Below are 22287 nucleotides of genomic sequence, written 5' to 3'. Positions count from 1 at the left end.
GGCATGTGTTTGATACATGTGCAAGTGATTTGGGACTTTGTGGTTGTTGACAAGTGGATGGTTCCTGAGATTTCAGAAGCATCTGCCAATTTGATATGACGGTGGTTCCCGGGGCATTGAGTATTCGTGGTTACACTTTACACAGATGATTTGCACCTTTATTTCCACTTAATCTGACTAACAAATGAAAGGCATAATCATAGTTTTGGAAATGAGAGAGCAAGGCAAGAAAAAATTAAGCATCGTGCCCAAAGTCAAACAGTCACTAGATGACATAACCAAAGTGTAATTTTGACAGTGACCTCAGAATCCCCACACATTCCATTTTTACTGGGAGTCAGTGTTTAATGTCCATGTTTGGCACAAATCTGAGAAAATGTACCACAAACACAGCGATATTGTGACAGAAATAGAAGGTGCACACAGGGCAACAAAAGACGTCTATCTACAGTCATATGAGAAAAATACACATTTCTCAATAGGTTCTATTTAGACAAACACCTATCATTTATGACAATTGAAGATATTTAGGTAGAGGATGACATTGGAACTTACATTCTGAACATCCAGTTTGCAGGATGACAGTGGAAACCCAAAATCCATTGGCAGTGTCCCCCCCTGATTACCCCTCCATGAGACCCTCTGACCAGAGACCCTGCGTGGAAGCAGCCTGGCAATCAGACAGAGAGAAGGGTAGTCGATGGTGGCAGATGTAATTCGGTTAAATTGCAACACCTGATCATTTGATCTCCTGTCTGACCCATTTTAAAGTTAAGTGTTTTATACTTTACGCTTTCTTATTAAGTTTATGTTTTGCTTTTACTTCCTGTTTGTGTTTTATGTAACTACGAGGTTAGAAGTTCATATATAGATTTCTATAGAGTAATTAATGGATTGATAACTGCCTAAGGGCATAGCAGGGGTGGGTGGGGAAACTGAGGAGCTAATAACTATGAGCATAGGAAAGAAGAAAATACTCTGAAGTTGATTGTGGTGATGATATCTCAAGTCTTTTTAATATGATTGGACTATTAAATTATATGATATGTAAATTATATGCCAATATAATTATTAAAAAGGAATAAACTACAGAAAAAATGTTGATGTCTTCTATTACTTGGATTTTAAATGATAAAGTTATCTAGCAAGCTATTCCAAATTATATATTGACAAATAAAATCAGCTAAGTGAAAGAGAGAATTCACATTCCACAATATATATAGGCCTCCCCCACTCAGTCTCTTCCAGCTATATAACAATTGTGTAATGAGTATCAAATCAACTTAAGTGGAAGTACTTGATACACAAAGTTGGATTAAAATAATTTAATTTTTAGGAAATATAATGGGGTATTTAGATCTTCCTTTCTCATTTAATGATATCATGGGAAAGCCATTTATAATACAGAGGAATTCCACTGAAGATTTTTAAAAAATATTATTCTGTAAAGACTCTCAAACCAGACCCTTTTCCATTAAGTGACTCTCCTCTCAGAGACCCTACAGCACAAAACACAACTTTCCCATAGAGTTTCCAAGCCTGTAAATATTTACAGAATCACAAAACTCCAATTTTCTATCAACAAACTGGAGAGACAATAAAATAGTACATACTACGATCTCTAGTGGTATTGTGGGCTAAACATTAAGATGCTAACTACGAGGTTAGCAGTTCATACCCACCATGCACTCTGAGGAAGAAAGACGAGGCTGTCTGATCTCAGAAAGTTTTATAATCTTGGCGATATATCTAGGATTGTGTGAGGAGGACAATATCTGTTCTTCTAGGTACACACACTATCAAATAAAAGCACAAAACTGTGTAAGAGGTAACATAGTGCAAATGTTTGTACTTGACTAGGTTGGTGGTCAAGGCTGGTGGTTCAAACCCACCCCTGTTGACCTTGAGAAAGGCCTACTTACTGATCTGCTTCAATAAAGATACTAGCCAGCTGACCCGATCAACCTCAGTATTCCTTTCTAAGATATGAGATCCCCATAAGTCAGAATAAGCATTTTTGTTTGTTTGATTTTATACATGAAAATATAAGACCAACATAAACACAGGCACAAAACAAATGCAGACATCTACAAGCTATTGTTCATTTATAATATAACACAATTATTTTTCATAAGGCAATTATTGAAATTCAAGAGTAAATGTTTATAAATATTCATTAGATTTTAAAATATTGTTTAGGTAAAACACATTTCCTTTATTTTGATCTTTCATTAAAAAGTCCTGGTACAGCTGTGGGCTAAGCTTTGGGCTGCTAATTGCAAGGTCTGGAGTTCAAACCCCAGACCAGAGGTTCATATGCACCAGCCTCTCTGGGTGAGAAAGATGAGCCTGTCTGCTCCCATAAAGATTTACAGTCTCAAAATCTATATATTGGGCTGCCAGGAATTGAGGGGCTTTTGTTTGTTTGTTGTTTTCTCTTTTGATTTTTGGTCCTGATGTTATTTTCTTCTCTGTCTAAGTTTAGACTGGTTCATGAATGATCCGATAGGTATGATGTACTTTATCTTAATTTAAAAAGGTGCATTACACTCCAGTGCCCACTGCCCTTCGTGGCGCTGTAGGTCCCAGACAGACTCTGGGGTCCTGCTCTGGCACCTCCCTGCAGGTGTGGGAACAGAAAACTTCACGCCACCCCTGACTACTCTTCTGTCATTGTCCAGCTAAGGGATTGTCCGGCTGCACAGAGCAAAAATTAGTGCATTACAATATGGAACTTATACAACATTTCCTTGGACACAGCAAGAACCCAAACCAAGAGAAAAAATTTGAAAATAAGCAAATTATGAATCATCGTGACCCGTTAGGCCAGAGTAGAACTGCCACTGTGGGTTTCTGAGACTGCACTTCTTTCCCGCAGTAAAAAGCCTTGCCTTTTCCCATAACATGACCCCAGCTCGCGATAAATCCTCTCCCTCTTGATTTAGACTTGGAGAATGATTTCCCTCCAGATTGCAATGGCTTGGTAAACCCATAGAAGAGCTAAAGCGATTGTTTTTGAGTCCATTCTAACTCAAATTTAAACTGCCCCAAAGCTGTGAATCTTGACAGTGTTTGGCTGCTCTATCTTTCTCCTGTGAAGCAGCGGGTCGTTTCTAACTATAAACCTTTGGTTAGCAGAAATGTCCTTAACAACTGTGCCACTAGGATTCCTAAACCCATCCTATGTGTCCATCTAAGTGGAGAAGTAAGGAGCCCTGGGAGCTAAGTGTTTAAGCTTTGGGTCGCTAACAGTAAGGTCCGCAGTTTGAAACCATCAGTCGCTCTAACGGAGAAAGATAGAGCTTTCTAACTCCGTAAAGAGTCTCAGAAGCTCACAGAGGATTGTTCTACTCCGTCACTGAGTCACTAGGACTATGAATCGACGCACTGGCAGTGACTGAGAAATTAAAACTGGGGCTTGCCTAGGGAGGTGTAAACAATTAAGTCCTTATCTACTAATTGAAAGGTTGGTGGTTCAAACCCGCCAAGTAGCCACGTAGGGGGTCAGGCAGTGATCCGAGTCCTGCAAACGGTCACAGCAGTGAACGCCCTGTGAATTACAGTTCTCCCGCGCAATATGTAGGTTTGCCATGTGTTAGCGCTCCCTTGAAAGAAACCTTAAATAACACACAAAACCAAGGTGTTAAAGACTAATCAAACTAAGCAGTCATAGAATTTAACATATAAAACATGCACTCTCACACTTCCAGGGGCTCAGCATTTGATTTTCACGGCATGACTGAAATTGGCCTCAAAAAGATTTTAAAAATTGCCTTATTGTATGTTTACATGTATGCTGTCAGCATGCATGTAAAATGTATGTATTAAATTACATACTTATATATCTAGGGTCATTAAATCCCTTGAGAAAATAAAACATGTCTCTTTCTTTTACTTCAAGAAAGCAGTCACATCCGAGAAGCCCATCACAATCAGCTCCTAGCACACCCTTCTTTGATGAGTGACCAATCCTTTTAACCATCGCCCCGTCAGAGTCCCCAGTACACCCAGGACTTCTGGCTGGGAGTAGCTACCTACCTATTTGCAAGTAACCCATAGCAACCGATCACAAGCAACCCATAGCACCCTCATCATGCCATGACAAGAGGGTGAATCAAAGGCCACATTGTCAGTTTTATTGTTTCTAATAGGTTTTCTTGATGACGAGATGGAAAAGAGGAGATGTGGCAATTATTTTGATGGAAATGCCTCCCACAGAAGGGAATGCTGACCAAAAATAACAAGTGTAATGAGATGCCATTAATATTTAAATGAGAAAAACCACTTCTGTCTGTTTCACATATTTGGATTTAGGAGCGTAGTGCGAGCTCATTTGGTCTCCAAGAATAAGCCTCTATAACACCTGATTTATATAGAAGTTTTAATGAAAACATGCTAGTCAGAGTTTTTCTTTAATTGGGACCAGGTGTAGGTTGTAAATAGTTCTATAAAAAGTTCACAATATGTTAAAAGTTCATGATGCAAATTCATATTGGGTTACGTTTCTGAAATGTACCACTATTACTAATATAGCATCTATTTTAGCACAGTTTTTAATTCCCATAGGAGCCCCGGTAGGGTCGCGGTAAAGCTATTAACTGTAAGGTCCACGGTTTGAAACCACAGCCCCTGCGAGGGAGAGAGCCCGGGCTTTATGTTCCTTTCAACAGTAACAGTCTCAGAGATGCACAAGAGTCAGTTCTACCCTGTCCTGCAGGTCCCTATCGGTCGGCATTGCCTTGATGACAGTGACATTGGAGCTAGAACTTAATTCCCATAATGCGAAGGTCTATTAAACCTTGAAAAGCAATTCCCAGGAGTTAAGGCTTTGCCAGCATTCTGTGACAGCTTCTTTCCATCTAGATTTGTATGGGGCATGCTTCTTTCCTAGGTGTGATTCAAGTATGGAACGAATGTCATTATTAAAAACAGTGTTTTGTGTGCTCTTTATATTTTGTTTCAGATTATGTAGATACTCTATAGGACAATTTAAGTTAATATAAACACTCCCCCACAAAAATTTAATCAGACAAAAGAGACTTTTGATGTTATACTCATTAAGATAAACCCTTGCAGTAAATGTCAAAAGAGGATAAATATAAAACTGTAGGCTTAAGTGATTAATATATTACACAAATAATTTATGTTCTTGTTCTAACTGGCTTCCTAAAATTTGTAGGTATGATGATAGAAATAGGGTCATAACCTTTGGTATCCTTTGAAAATAAAGGTGAGATGCATCATAAAACTGGCTTTTACTCCTTTAATTCTCAAGAGAGTCTTTTGTCCGCTTCAATAAAAATAAATAAGCAATAGCTGTTTCCTGAAAATAAACCATGAAAACGATCATCTGAGTTATATGCACTAGTAATTCTCACCTTGGTTCTCAAACTGTATTTGTCTTAAGAATCCCCTGGGATCCTGTGCTCAAGTCATGGAAGATCTGTTTCCGTTGATAAAGCTTTGGACTTAGAAATCTAAAATTTAAATAAGCCTTTTGGGTAAAGACTGATGTAGGTTGTCTACAGGGCCCAATTTAAAAACCAAAATTAGTTTACTTCGATGAAGCTGCAATTGTTGATTCTGGAAGAAGAAAATTTCATTATTCATTAAATACAGATAGAGTGTTAATTATTTTGTGTATCATGAGACTTTTTTGCACTAATGCAAAAGTATCTCTCTATAGATATCTCTGAGTAGAGACTGAACATTAAAAAGCTAATCACTGTAAATTAAGTATTTTGGGAAAAAATCACAATTAAACATTGATATTGAGTCAGTCATCTTACTGATACATCTTCCAAAAAGTTTATAGATGTCTGATATGGATATCTTTGTGCCTATCAGTGAATGGAATATAATTTCAATGCAAGATCAGAACAAGCTGTAGATTTTTCCTCGACAAGGAAAGTCGAGCTTCTCATGAGACTCTGTAGAGGCAGGTGTAAGTAAATGAAAAGCACTGACCAGTTTTTTAAATCATGTCTCATTGCTATTAGCATCCTTATTAACATCATGTTGTCTTTTTCTGATGAGAGTGTGAACTTTGGGATCTTTTCCAAATGGTGCTGAATTTTTTTTTTAATGTGTTTGGTCCTATTTGCCATGTGGCAAAGGAGAAGAGCTCGCTGCATGGTGTGGCCCCATTAGCAGATGCTCAGAAGAGCTGAATTTATGAGCTACTGGGTCTATGGGTCATTTAGAAACTTGGCTTACATTTTAAATTACATTCACAAGACATAAAGAACAAATTTGATCATTGAACTGGTGTTGAGGATATTTCCTAAAATTTTCAATGCTGATACTATCATCTTAATGCCTAAAACCGAAGGAATCATGTTGGTGCTGTGGGCTAGGGGTTGGACTACTAACTACAAGGTTAGCAGTTCAAACTCACTAGTGACTGCAAGATGGGCTGTGTACCTCTATAATGATGAAGAGTTATAAGAACCCCGTCTAGTGCTAGAATCGACTTGATGGCAGTAGATTAAAGACTAAGGGTGAAATATGTGTACCCTCCAGCTAATGAAGTTTATGTGCATATATGTATTCATGTTTTAATATGTAAATAACTTAGAGATAGATATACAAATATGTTGAATGAAACAACCCTTAGAGGAGCGGTTTAAGGACGTTAGCAGTGTCTAACTGACATTCAAGGAATCAAATTTTACCTGTGTTAGAACAAAGGATTGCTAAATGAGTGATACTTATCCGTGTACAGGATGCCCTCCTTGAGAAGCTTTCCCATCTTTCACCTCCCAATGAGCCTCAGATACAAGAGAGAAAACGTCTCAGGACGCACACATATATTAATCAGAGCATCACATGGGAAGCTTAGGGTGGATTCAAGAACTAGATTTTAGGAGATATAGGCAACGTGGAATCCCAGAGGCATCTGACTGGGATCCATACATACCTCTGGTGTATTCACTAAAATCTTAAGTTCACAAAGTAAGTTCTCAGCATGTTGAGTTGTTTTGAAGATTTTTTTGTACATAAGCATTGTCCAGTTGCAAATGTTCCTAAGGGAGAACTGCATCATGTTATGATGTGATCACGAGTATAACAAGAAGCTGGCTTATCTGAAGAAGGGGATGGCATCAGGATTGATGAAGGCTTATTAACAACCTGCAGCATGCAGATGGCACATCCTGCTTGCTGAAAGTGAGGAGGAACTGAAGCATGTGAGGAAAATAAAGGATTATTGTCTGAAGTATGGATTACAACTCAATGTCAAGAAGACCAAAATCCTCATAACTGGACCAGCAGGCACCATCATGATAAAGGGAGAAAGGGCTAATGTTGTAAAAGATTTTGTCTTGTTTGATCCACCATGGATGCTCACGGAAGCACCAGTCAAGATATCACATGATTTATTGGATTAAGTAAATCTGCTGTACACGACCTCCTTAGAGTATTGAAGACCAAGGATGTACTAAGGTGTGCCTGACCCAAGCCAGGGTATTCTCTATTGCCTCATTTTCTAGTTAAAGTTGGACACTGAATAAGGAGGTCTGAAGAAGAATTAATGCATTTGAATTGCGGTACTGGAGAAGAAGATAAAAAATAGCATGGTCTGCTAGAAAAACAAACTGATTATCATTTGAAGAAGTAAAACCAGAGTGCTCTTAGAAGCCTGGATGACAAGATTTTGTCTTACATACTGTGGGCATATTTTCAGGCGAGACCAGTCCCTGGAGAAGGACATCATGTTTGTTAAGAGACAGGACTGCAATGTAGGGAAAGGCCTTTAATGAGACGGATGGTACCAGTGGATACATCAGTGAATTTAGGATTAAGAACAAGTCTAAGGTGGATCAGGATGGGCAGTGTTTCCTTCTTTTGTGCATAGGAAACTCCCTGGCACCTAACGTCAGGCCAAATGAATGTGTGGAGTAAATGGTTAAGCACTCACTTGTCAAAATGTTGATGGATTGCACCCACCTAGTGGCAGCTAAAGTAGATCACATCCTTGAAACCGAAAGCTTGTCTGCTCTGCGCACAGGCAGTCGTCCTGAGTCAGACTCTACTTGATGGCAACTAACAATAATAGCACAACTTTCTTTTAATTTTTTAAAAGATCCTATTTGAATGAAAAATTATATTGCTGATATGAATAACATATAATGTGCTTCTGGAAACATTATTCAAAATAACAGCCTTGACAACCCTAAGAATAAGGGCATATAGTCATAAAGGCATACGTTATAGGGTTTCAACAAGTTCAGGAAAAATATTTTACTCTTACTCATTTTTTCATGGCTCTTTGAAGTCCCATGGTATGAATGTATGTATGTATGTATACACATATGCATACACGTGTATACATGAGGCATTACCCATCTACCCTGCCATGTAAAAAGCTCTGCTGGATGGAGCTTTTGTAGTACACATTTTTCCCCACAACGCAAGCATCCAGCAACTCGCTCTTAGTTAGTGCACCCAATTTCATCACCTGGGAAGGTTCTCTGCAGTCACGATGAATTTTTTTTCATAAAAGCAGTTTCGTTTTAACCTTGTTTTAGTGATGACTGATTTAAGAGGCTTGCATGAGACTGTAAAATTTTGTTTCCTACTTGGGAAAGATGCCACAGAAACTATTGTGATGCTGCACAGCCTACAGGGACAGCGCTTTGGGAAAAACTCATGTGTATGAATGGTTTTCTCATTTCAAAAAAGGTGAAATGTTAATTGATGATAAACCTCATTCTGGATGTCCATCAACTTCCCCAATGGATGAAAATGTTGACAAAATTCGTGCTCTTGTGTCTGACGACCAACAACACAACACTGAAGATATGGGAAAATTATCTGGATTATCTTGGAGCTCAGTTTAATGAATTTAAATGGAAGATTTCTGACTGACCAGGAAAAACAGCATCTAGTGGAAACATCTACTTCTTTGAAAGAACAGCTCGTTAGTGACCCATACATTTTTCCCAAGGTCATTACTAGTGAGGAGACATGGTTCTATTCTTACCACCCTTAAACCAAACATCAGTCAAGCCAGTAGAAAACTCCATCGCCACCTTGCCCAGATAAAGCTCATCGAGTGAAATCAAAGATCAAGGTGATGCTATTTTCTTTTTTAATATGAGGGGGATGTTATACTTGGACTATGTTCCACCAAGTCAGACTCTTAATTAAGCTTTCTATTTAGAGGTTCTGAAAAGATTGCATAACAGCCTGTGACCAAAAGAAGGCCCAGTGTGTGGCAGATGGGGACTGGTTTCGCTGCCATGACAATGCAACTGTTCATGCAGCCCTCTCAGGATGCAAGTTTGGGGCAAAAAAACACATGCCTCTCTTTTCCCATGCAACTTACTCTCCTGACCTGGCTCAGTGTGATGTATTTTTGTTTCCAAAAATGATGAAGGGCATGAACGTTCATCAATTTAATGATGTAGAAGAGGAGAAAAAAACAAAAGAGATACTTTCAGCCATATGAGTTTGAAAAATGTTTCCAAGAATGGATTATCAGATCAGACAAATGTATTTATTGTAGTGGAGAGTACTTTGTAGGCAATATGGTTATTTTGTAAAAAAAATATATATTAAATACAAGCTTTGAAAAAAATCCGGTTTTCTTTGGGTACTCCCCCTGTATACAAATATGTGTGTGCACACATGTGTATACATACATATGTACAGACATGCACACATATGTATACTGCCCCTTTCTCATTTTCTTTACAATGTCTTCCTCTGCCCTTTTTCCTTTATTGCCATAGCCCTACACCTCTATCTGTAACTAGAGATATATCTTTCCTAAAGTATTCCTCTTTTGAAAAAAATAATTATAATTCCCAGTTAATGTAAGAATGCAAGATAAAACATAAGCTAGAGAGAGAAAGGGCTTCAGGGACAGCTGGAGTCTAGTGGCACTGTGGCTAAAGGTGGTAGCCAAGTGCTATGCAGTCCAAACGCATCAGCTCTCTGCGGGAGGGAGACAAAGGAAGGAGACTGCTACAAGATGGACAGTCTCAGGAAGCCTCCGCAGCAGTTCTGCTGGGTCCCATGGGGTTGCTGAGCCGAGAGCAAGGCCAGGCCGGTGAGTGCGGTTTCTTTGGGCTCCTCCTATCTGTGTGTTTACACCACCAGCCTTGCTCTCAGCAATCCGATGACCTAACAATAACAGCAGAGCTCCTCGCTGGCATCTTTAGGAGAGAAGGATTGTGATTTACTTGGGATCATTTGGGAAATACGTATGACAAATATAGCATCTGGGAAGGTATTTCATTACATAAAAAATATATTTTCCAAGGAGAGGGAAGAGTATTTCCAAAGTCTTGGAGTTCCAATCAAGCCCAATGTAGTCAAGTCCTACCTAGTAGATATTGTGAACTTTGTTCTGTAATTTCACCCGAGGCTGGAGCAATAGGTTTGATACAGACTGAAATGCTGATATATTAACATCTATTCACTTACATATGTGTGAATGTCTGAATAGAAGGGTGGCAGGATGTATCTACATGTTTAAAAATAACTCTGCTCACCTGATAAAGAGTAACGTGTGGAGGAGAGGCCCAGGGGAAATACATGGAATACATAAATATAGGCAGAATAAAGCAATGTTTTAATAGCAGAAGGGACAGCATTTGAATACCATTAGATTCAGAAGATAAGTCAATAAACCTAAAAAGCACATGAGAAACTGTTTCAGTAGCAATATGGATTTCTCCTTTGACAGGCTCTAGTTGAATGGAGATGAGAAGAGACTGTTGAAATGTAAGGATCTGCACAGGCCCGTCAGATCAATGAATAACGTCCAAGAGACATCATACGGAAATGCGCACAAAGATCAGGGTGTGGATAAAACTAGTCAGACTTCAAAGGATGGAATGCTCTCTTTATTTACCCTTTGAATCTAAGAAAACCATGCAGGAGAACTTATAAAACTATGAGAAGAACCATTATAAAACAAACCACCTGTCATTCAATCAATTCTGACTCACGGCATTTCTGAAAGACAGAGGAGAGCTGCTCCCTTGGGCTTCGAAGGCTGTGGATCTTTCCAGGCAGGAAAATCACCGAGCTGCCTGATGAATCACACCTTGCGGTTGGCAGCCCAAACCATAACCCACATGCCACCAGGCAGGGCTCCTCTAGTACACAGACTTTCGTGAGACAGTTTTGGCAATCTTTTTTATTGTTTAAATCATGTTATTGGGGGCCCATTCAACTCTTAACACAATCCAAACATCCATCCATTGTGTCAAGCGCATTTGTACATTTGTTGCCATCATCATTCTGAAAACATTTTCTTTCTACTTGAGCCCTTGGTATCAGTTTCTCATTCCCCCACCTCCCTCTGCCACCTTCCCTCCCTCATGAACTCTTGATAATTTATAAATTATTATTATTTTTCATGTCTTACAATGACCAATGTCCCCTTTCACCCACTGTGTTAGTCTGGGTACTTTAGAGAAACAAATCCACAGAAACTCATGTATAAGAGAGAGTTTTATGTAAAGATTAAGTGTGCATCAAGAAAACATCCCAACCCAGTGCTGCCCAAGCCCACCAGTCCCACATTAACCCATTAACCCATATGTCCAACACCAATCCACAAAGTGCTCCTCCATCTCACAAAACAGACACAACGATGCCGACTGAAGGAGGAAAGCCGACTTAGTGAATGTATAAACATCTCAGTACTGGCAGGGGTCTCCACACGGCTGCTCCAGCACCCAGGGCTGCATCGAGGTAGGTCCAGGTGGCTTCTCCTTGGGGATGTCTTGCAGAAAGTCAGCGTTTCAAGCTCAAGCAGGGAACTGCTAAGGCAGCTGCACCCTGGTATGACCATCACAAAGCAAGAGAACCGAGAACTAGAAAGGTGAGGCTCCCCAAGCCATTTATCGCTCAGCCTTTCAGTTAACCACACATGTGTTTATTGGCCAGGTTGGCACAATAAACTAACTTACTCACCCATTTTTCTGGTGTCCATCCCCATGGGGGGGGTCTTATAGGTCAAGCACTGTGATCAGTTCCCCCTGTCTCTAAAAGCATGAAAATATCCTCCAGCCACCACGTCTCTCACCTGGCTTCCAGTTCCCTTTTCATGCTCCCTTTATGATTATTAGTCTCAGAAAGGTCAGAGTCAATGTGAATGAATCCCTAAGGTACTTTACTTTGCCAACGATGTACAAAGCCAACGATGAAATAAAAGAAGGAGGAAAGTTAACAATGCTATACGAAATACTAAACTCCATGGAAACACAAACCATTTTTCATACCATGTATTGATTTGAAGGAGACATGTGCAGTTGGTACATGATCAAAGAATGATGTGGAAATCTGCTCTCATAAAGAATCCAGAGGTGGAATCTCTGTAGAGTGCTTCCACCCTGCCTAGCACGAGGCTCCTCCCGTTCTCTGAATGTGGCTCTTCAACAGGAAGACGAAGACAGAGAGAGTGTAGCCCACCTTCAGGAAGATAGAGAGGAAGTTCCCAGAATCCTCATGAGAAGGCCACACCCACAAGGAGGCGTCATCAGGCTGTGACCTGATTGACAGGCTAGACTCCACCCCTACACTACTTTATCAAGTTAATATGAAATTATGTAACTACCACACAGGCCAATGCCCATCACACAGCACGACCAGGCTGACATTTAGACCCTTATAATTCATGATGTTAAATAATAGCATGTCTGGAATTCAGGGGGAAAAAGTGTGAAGATAAGAAAAACAATTAATAGGAAAACGCGGCTCTAAGGTGCCCCTGTAAGCATATTGAGTATATGCATATATGTAGACAGAAATAATACAAGTATTTAAGAACCAGGGACTGCCCAAAGAACAAACACATCTGTCTTGGAAGAAGTAAACCCAGAATGCTCTTTAGAGGTAAGGGTGACAAGACTACATCTCATGTTGTTTGGACATGTCATCAACAGAGACCAGTCTCTGGAGACGGACATTCTGTTTGGAGAAGCGAAGGGGCACAGAGAAGAGGGTGGCCCTCCCTGAGACGATGTCCACAGGGCCTGCAACAGTGGGCTCAAACTTAGAAGACTCGAGAGGGCAGTTCAAAGCCAGGCGGGTACCTGTTCAAACGAACAATTATGTCATCATGGGATTGTTTCAGGTTGTGGCCACGGAGGATTATATGACAGGATGAAGCTATTCTATTCTGTAAAGTGGAAGACAGGTTCACAGACGAAGAGATGGAATCATAAAGGGAAGCCGAAATTTGGGAAGAAGGAAATAATTAAAAATGGAAATCATTCAGAGTTGCAAAACACCCACCTTTCAAAATATGCAGCCTTTGCAATTCATCTGGGAAGGTCTACTTGAGGTTATTGATCAAAATTTAAAATCAAAATCTATTTACCACTCATTTACTTTCTCAGTTCACCACAGCACCTCTGTGAGAAGGAAAGAATGATTTTAATCAAAGATTCAAATTTTATCAGATTCTTGAGACATCAAAAGACAAGTCTGATGTAGAAGTAATGTTCATACAGTACTGAGTTGTGAAATCATGAACGTTGGGTAGATGACATACGAAGGAAAAGCATATAGTGGATTGATGGGTGAAGAAAGAGTTTGGTACTGAAGCATGGCGATATTTCTGACCATCCCGGCAGATGAGCCAGAGTGGATTACAGGGTTGCACCAGAAGCAGGTAAACAGGGGAATCCGTGGGGCATAAAGGACACTGTGAACACATCTGCTTTTCCATCCAGCTCCTTCCATCTGACATCAACTGGTTGACTCAGTTCACATCCTCAGCTTAAATACAATGATAATGGGAAATAATTCTGTGTATGTGTGCCTATATAAAAATAAATACATGTGTAATGTTTTCTCTTGTAATTTTATTTTATGTGAAAATATAGTAACTTTTATTTCCCCTATTCTACCATAAATGCAAGGAGGTACATAATATCTTTATTTTTTCTCATAGTTCTTTGGTGGTATCTAATAAAGTGTATATTTGAGTCAAATATAAGTGATGGAGATGTCAAAAGACATAATTTTAACTCTTACAAATTATTTAGGAATTAATCACATGTATAAATAAGTTTTATGTAAAGTTGAGCAATGACTTGCATATTGTTTCTACATAATCTTAGTTATTACTATTCATGTAAAACTGAGTGTATTTCTAAAGTTAATTTTACAAGGGCAATTCAATAGCAAGTACTATGTATTTACATCACATTTGGCTCTTCAAAATTAGAGAGTTTAAAGAAATAGACTTAGCATTGCTCAGTGGAAAGAAATATTATTGTCATATATAATATATAATGCTTGGCTTTATTCACATAACTCATAATTATTTCTATGGTTGATTAATAAAATTGAGATGTGGAAATTATAATCTTTCCAAAGCAAATTATTTAGTGAATTCAGTGATGGTTTTGATACTGAGCACCTGCAAGAAATTTTCGAAAAATTTTTTTTCATTCTAGGCTCATCCTAAGAATTAGCAAGCATGAATTTCTCTGTTATTGCTGAGCTATTTCATTCACTGTATGTTCAGTATGCTTAGCTAAAACACAGCTTGAACCCAACTTTGTTATCAGGATGGCTTCTCCTTGTGGACTCTATTTCTATTGCTTTACTTTGGGCTTACTGAAAATGCTCAGAGCCTCAGGCTTTGGAGAAATAGAGGGCACAAGATGTTCTTCACACTCCAAACTATTTTTATTCCTGAATCCTCCAATTTTTAAGATATTGAAAATCATTTAAGTTAAGATGAATTAACTTTTCCAAAACTGCTTTTACATCCTCCCTACTCTCCCCCCATCTGCACACATGTAAGTCATTTTCTACTGCCTTTTGCCGCTACGATATACCAAGAATTATAATATGTTATGAGTTGTGCATCCCTCCGAAGGTTTTGTTGGTTCCCAATCAGGTAACTTTGAAGTGACTTTGTTGGGAAGAGGGCTTTGCATAGTTAATCAAGTTAAGATGAGGTTGTCACAGTGGGACCCAATGTAAAACAACTGGTGTCCTTATGAGAGGGCCCCAGGTCCAGAGAGAACGCCATGCAGTGAGGGAAGCAGGGGATTGAAGGATGTGCCCCCACGCCACATTCCATGAAAGAGTACCAGCTACAGCAGAAGCAGAACTGAAGGATGTGCCCCCACGCCACATTCCATGGAGTACCAGGGACAGCAGAAGCAGAACAAGGCTCAGAACAATTGTGCTGCAGACACTCCGATGGAACGCAGCTTTGAGCAGAGACTTCTCTGGGACTGAGTGAAGACACACTTCCACCTTTGTTCATCGCACTCTCCGTTTTCCACAGTGAAGTGGTCATTTTTATGAAATAGGATGTGTGTGCTTGATAAATAAGTAAGTTTATGTTCTTATTGACTGTATGAAGAATTTCTCGTCAACTGTTTTATTTCTTAATCTGTGCTCTACCGGTAGTGTCATTAGGATGTCTCATATGCGCCAGGAGTGAAATGCTTACAAGATGAAGGCAGTGTAATTACATAGTACGTCATAAGCTACCCGACTTGGCACAGCTGAAGATCTCTTCAGAGTTTGAATTAATCTGAGTGACCCCAGCTTTATGGCTGTTGAGTTTCTAGACGTGATAAAACATCAAGTCGCTGGAATAAAGCTAATGGAACCTAAGCAATGTGACATGATGAATGCGTAGTTTCTCTGACTTGCTCCATAGACGGAAGACGTTATTAGCAGCGACACTATTTTTTTTGAAGTACTTGTCTTTGTGAATGTGAGCGCTTGCCACTTTAGTAATATGTATGTCTCTTGTGTAAGGAACTGAAAATCCAGGATTTTCTAAATTTGTGTTCTATGTGTGATAAAACCTCAATGCACAGAATATATGTACATGGAGAATCTGTTTTACTTTGTGTGTGTGCATGTTTAGAAAGTGTATTAATGGAATATTATTGAGTCAATTTGGGGGCCAATGAACAATTTCAGGGTACAACCTTTCCAATGGCACTGGCTAGCATTACATTGTTAGACATGCTTTATACTGAAAAGTTTAAGTAAAGAAACTGCTATTTGCCTTTTTACAATACTACGGAGACTAGATTTGGTCACATTTATTTGCTATTGCTCTCACGAACTATTATTTTATAAAACAAACTAAACCCTCCTATCTGGGCATATTGCTTTGAAAAAGGAAACGCTCCCATGAATCTTATTATCTGATGTTATGCAGATTATTGTTCCTCCGAAAATATGCATATCACCAGAATGTACATTTTTTTAAATCCCAAATATTATAGTAAATAGTTAACACTTAATAGCTCTATTATTTGAAGCTAGATGATAGATAGACAGACAGATATAACTTGCTCTTGTGAAACACTGATCCTTAGAAGAAGATAGGTTTCAAAGAATCGCATCCATTAATCATGTTTGTCACAAATCATAATTTCTGCTTAATCATCTCTCCTCTTTATAGAGACAAGGGAAAAGCTATGCACCTATTATAATCATTTGATATTCTGTTCTTGTTGCCTCAAGTTCAAACCCTACTTTGAGTACAACAAATATGGAACATTTCCACATCACTGCCACTATGTCCTGCTGCTGCTGTAGGTATGGTAGTTCGAAACTACCAGCTTAGCTTTGGGAAAAAGATGAGACTATTCCCAGTCTCAGAATCCCTATACAGGATCACTGTGATTTTGAATGAACTTTGGTTTGTTCTAGGCATTTGAGTTTCAGTTTGGACTTAGGGTATGTTTATAATGAGAGAGAGAGCCTGAAGAGAAGACATCATGCTTGGTAAAGAAGAAGGGCAGCGAAATGAGGAAGACCCTCTGCAAGTTGGATTGACACAGTGGCTGCGTCACGGGCTCAGCTATGAGGAGAACTGAGCGGATGGCCGGGGATGTGGCAGCGTGTTTCGTTCTGTTGTACATATGTCGTCGTGAGCCCGAACTCACCTGGTGGCGTCTAACAAAAAGGGGGTTTAGGACATAGAATGTAATAAGCAAAAAAGACAGCCATTGGCATCTGGTCAATTCAAACCACATATTGGGTCTCAGAGACTACATCTTTAGGGACATAGACAGTCTCAAATTTACCTGCAGAAAAGACTGTGGGTTTGAACCATTACCTTGCGATTAGTGCCCAATGACTAACTCTATAGTTTCTCTGGGTCTTTTGGCCTATTAGAAGTTGTCAGTTTGATCAATCTATATAATAATTTAAAGATTAATTTATGCATTTGTTTTTTAATTATTTCCTTTTAAAATTTGTTTTTAAGCGACCTTTACCTTTGTTTTCATTCTTTTTCCTTTGTCGCTTGTGATTTGGGGAACATTCATGAGTTATGGAGATCCCTTCAACAATTAATACACCTTTTGTTTTATGACCTTGGTCACAAGGTAACATCACTCACCCCACTTCCTTCTGGTGTTTGCCAATGCCTTTGTCCTTCTGTCCTATCCCTTCCTGCTCCATGAGCTTTCCATGGGGAAATGATGCTATCCCTTGGGTCTCCTATGGTTGGATGTGAGAGCTTGTTTTCCACTTGTTTCCTGTCCCCACAGTGTAGCATTATTGTTCCTGCTGGCTCCCCGAAAACTCTTTCCTGGTATCCTTCTTTCCCGCGTTCTGAGTCAGGCTGTAAGCTTCTGTCCTGAGAAGAAGACAACTAAATCATCAATGCCAAAAATCATCAATTAATTCACCATATACACTCGAATATAAGCCGACCCGAGTATAAGCCGAGGTACCTAATTATTACCTGGGAAACCAGGAAAACTGATTGACTCGAGTGTAAGCCTAGTGTGGAAAATACAGAAGCTATTGTGAGTTTCAATAATCAAAACAAATGAAAATAAAATTACTAAAAAGGGAGACATCATTGGGGTAAGGTATTTAAGTATTTATTTTAAATAAAAAAACATAAATAAAAGGACAAGTCATTTTACATTAGTAAACCAGCATAGTAAGTGGAAAATAGGTTCAACAAAAACAATGAGGTATCAACAATGATACCTTAAGAGCACTATTCCCTGAGCTCAATCAGTAACCAAGCTAAAATGTAAAGAGTTAAAATCCTTCAAAACTGGATTCCTCATCATCATCCATATTCCAATGCAGCTGGTGTGAGGTCATCATAGATGCTGTCCTCACTGAGAATGCCATCATCACCATCACTGCTGTCATTTTCATACAAAGCGCAGTCTTCACTGCCATCCAGAGCATTACTAATACTACATTCTGGAAGGCACGTTGTACCATGTCTTCTGGATTGTCTTCCCATGCATCTCGAACCCACTTTGTTATTAACTCTATGTCAGGCTTCATGAGATTTCCTCCTTTTGTTAGTCAGGCTTGACCAGATGACATCCATTCATGCCACATCCTTCGCACACAGTCTGTAAAAGGCTTATTCAAAGATATACATCATAGGATGGCTCTGATTGGTTAGATGTGAGAAAACAAACATTCAAAGCCCTGCAATGTGAGGTGTGACACCTCGCTGGGGTACCACTGAACCATGTATAAGCCAAACCCCAGTTTTTTCAGCACATTTTTTGTGCTGAAAAAGTTGGCTCATACACGAGTATATACAGTAATCAATAAATTATACCTTATTATTTTAGGCTACTGTAAAATATGCCATCTCTCCCATCCAGCCAGACAAAATATAAAGATAAAACAGAACAAAAATACTCGTATCCATTGAATCTGTTCTGACTCTTAGTCACCTGGTTGAACAGAGTAGAACTGCTCCTCTGAGTTTTTGAGACTATAATTTCTTACAGGAGGAGAAAGTCGTATCTCTCCTATAGAACTGCTGATGGTTTTGAACTTCTAACCTTGTGGTTAGCAGCCCAGTACTAACCAACTAAATCAGCAGAGCTCCTTAGGTGAGATGCAGGTAAGTATTAAGTTTTCTTCAGGTCATGTGGTTCCCTTTAACTGCTTCCAGGGTTACAGATATTATTGAATTGTGAAATTTGGTGTGAAAGAATCACAAGAACTCTAACAATAATCAGGAATGAACAAGCCTGTAGTTGGCAGATGCTCCCAAGATATAATTGCTTCCTTGTATATCGTTGAAGCAATTAATTCTAATATTGTAATGTGGTTTGTTGAATGGAATTCACCATGCACTGGATATGTTGATGGCCTCTCTAACTTAATTTCTAAGACTCTAATTAGAAGTTCAAAATTAGTGAATTATTGTGGCTTCTTTTCATTTGGGAAAACTCAATTCACTGCAGTGACCTAACGATAACTGGTGTGTAAGCAGTGCAGTAATTCGTGGTGTCTGCCTCTCCTCCCCCCCATATTTTTCTCCCACACCAGACCATTCGACGTTTTCTTGATCAAGTCTCCTCATGGGAGAATATATTATATAGTTTAAATTGCTTACAATGTCTCTTAGATTATGTGAACACTAGAAATAAAAAATTGGGATACAGATTCTTTCCACACTGAAAAACTATCTTCCAGTGACAACACTGTAACAGAACAAAAATCTTTTGAATGTTTCTCCATTTTTTTTTCACAATTGGCTTATTCGCATTAAAAAAAATGGTGGGTTTAGGCTCACAAACTCAAGTGATGACAAAAGTGTGGTTAAAAACACCCAAATGTTTTTAAAAAGAGACAAAGTAAGTGACTATAAAAACGCTTGCAGTAATGGAAACATCAGCAGATGCTTCCAGATGTGCAGACAGAACTACTTGATTGGAAGTGTCACTGTGATGGAGCAACAGGGACTGCTCTGACCAGGCTCGCCAGTAACTTAGCGTGGCGTTTTAGCCTGGTGGGCGTGTTGATACATGCAAGTGGGGCTCACGAAACATATTTTGTTATTATAACTAACTATAGGGATAATTTTATTAAAAATAATAAATTCCCACTGAAACAGTGCTCAAAAATTTTGTGGACAGTCATTTTAGTGTGAGTGCTTTGAGGACCACCCAGTGAGGTCCCATACCTGAACGGCCCCTAGTCAAGCCCTGGATTCACAGTTGTCAGGTGTTAGGTGCGATCAAGTTGGCTCAGACCCATGGCTACCCTGTGCATAACCGAAGGAGCCCTGCCTGCTCCTGAGCCATCCCCACGACTCTTCTGATAGCTGTGCCCGTCGGCACAGCCACTGTGTCAGTCTCCCTCACGCAGGGCCTCCCTCCTTTTCACGGCTCCACCTTAGCAGTGGGCATCGATAGAAATGAAAATCAGGGAATTCGGTATGGAAACTTAACTTTTGTGTGTGTGCTTTGCTTTTACATTTTCATTCCCTTCCATATTCTCCTATTTTGATCTAAGAATAATGTCTACTGAAATAATACTTGCTTTGATTAGGTTTTCAGTAAAGCAGTAGTTACTATGCATTTTCCTCATATTATAAATTACAATATGGGCTGTTTCATATGTGTGTATATATTTCATGGAAAAATGGAATGAAAATATAGTGGAGGTTTCCCCAGGAACATTTTAAGGCTCCTTTGTATGTGTGCATATGTGTGATAGATGCATACAGTTAGATATATATCTATATTCTTTATATATATTTTAATATGTTTTATATATGTTTCCAGCTTTTTCTGATTCAGTAAAAATTCAGTAAGAAAAATGATGCAGCTGCTTGCTTTGGGGTCAAACTAAGCATTTACCATTCTCCCTCAAATTCATCACAATCAACTCCACAGGGCAGGTTTTGATTCCCTCATAAATGCTAAAAATAACAGTGGGAATGGATATCCTGATTTAAATGTGTGTGAGAAACTTAGCAAAATTCCTAGTAAAAGTTTACTAAACAGATGTTTAATCATTCCATGTAATATTATATGCTTGAATTCCTCGTGGATTCAAATGTTGGTTTAATTATTCAGTTCATTTTACAGCATCACACTTGGCGCAGTGATTTATACTCATTAAAATTAATAGTTATCGGATCCTTAAGTTCAACTCTTTAGAAACATTTATCTACATGCCCATGGCATGCATCTGGAATTCTGTCATATTGATACTATTCCATTTCACTTGTCTTGCCCTCTACATTGCTGTTTGGGACACACTGAGCCTACCAGTATTTGGAAGGCTTTTCACAGTATTGTTCATTTAGCATACTCTGTTCTCTATACTGTGCCTAATTAATATTCCTGAGCAGGGTCCATTTGTGAAGATTGGAATTGTTACTACTGATCATAATCCTTAACTTGATGTCATATTGCCTTTGAATTGCTGTTGGGAATTTTATTTACATTCTCCAGGTTATATTTTGCACACCTGATGTTACTAGATACCTTACTGACTCCAGTGCCATTGTAAATTATGTCTATCCTATCAGGCATCTTCCACCTGAAAGTTCCCGAGTCTTCTCCTGTGGGTGCTGCCATTGGAAGAATAAGAGCTGTGGATCCAGATTTTGGAAAAAATGCAGAAATTGAGTACAATATTGTTCCAGGTGATGGGGGGAATTTGTTTGACATCGTCACAGATGAGGATACACAGGAAGGCGTCATCAAATTGAAAAAGGTACATGGACCAACCTGTAGACAATTGACGCTAATGAAGAAGAGAACAAATGAGAGCAGAAACAATCCATGATTTTAATTTTTCTTCTATTAGCCATAGCCCAAATAAACAGAAAGCAGGTGTAATAACTATGAGATATTGACACCCACTGAAACATTACTCGGTGAGCTGCTGAAATATGTGTGTGGTTGTGATAATAAGGTGTATTAATTAGATTGATTTCTTTAAATTCTCATCAGAATTTAACTGTAATTTAAATTTTTATTTGTAAACAAGGGGGAAATGTTTATATAAAAATAAGAGTCAACATTAAAAGCCAGTTTGACTGATCTTGATCCATCCATGTTTAACTTTCCTGAGTATGCAATCATGTATTGACCTTCCGAATATACTGGAAGGAAGCTAGGGCCTAATAGCATGGCAGGTAGTCCATATAGTGTCTGAGGATGTGCTTTTCAGGGAAAATGAGCCTTAGGACCACAATCTCTGAGGTGGAAGATTCCAGGCAATGAGTCCATTGGGACTTTCACTGCTGTGGAGTCAATGCTGACTCACAGATGCCCCTTGTGGGTTACTGGAACTATAATTGTTTATGGGGGTGACCGCGTAGTGGTTACACCTTGGGCTGAGAGCCACATCGTCTGCAGTTCAAAACCACCAGCAGTTCTGCGGGAGAAAGACTGGGCTTTCTACTCTCATTGGGACTAGAGTATAGTCAATGAAAGGGAATGTAAGAGAGGTGACATTAAAGTGGATGAAGATTGGTCACCATACAGAACCTCTTGGCTATTCCAAGGGCTTTAGATTAGACTTTTAAATGGGAGACCGATT

General features: G+C 39.1%; 1 protein-coding gene across 2 annotated transcripts in view; it reads left to right on the top strand.

Annotated features, from left to right (window-relative positions):
* The window catches only part of CDH12 (cadherin 12), a 344128-nt gene that overhangs the window by 246422 nt on the left and 75419 nt on the right, over nucleotides 1-22287 (top strand). For both annotated transcript variants that reach the window (XM_075542993.1, XM_075542992.1), the window contains one exon: nucleotides 21269-21456. In XM_075542993.1, coding sequence (XP_075399108.1) covers nucleotides 21269-21456 — 188 coding nt within the window. The remainder of the gene's footprint in view (nucleotides 1-21268; nucleotides 21457-22287) is intronic.

This window comes from Tenrec ecaudatus, chromosome 2 (assembly GCF_050624435.1).
Source record: "Tenrec ecaudatus isolate mTenEca1 chromosome 2, mTenEca1.hap1, whole genome shotgun sequence".
Classification (NCBI taxonomy): Eukaryota; Metazoa; Chordata; class Mammalia; order Afrosoricida; family Tenrecidae; genus Tenrec; species Tenrec ecaudatus.
This window is presented reverse-complemented; position numbering and strand designations above follow the sequence as displayed.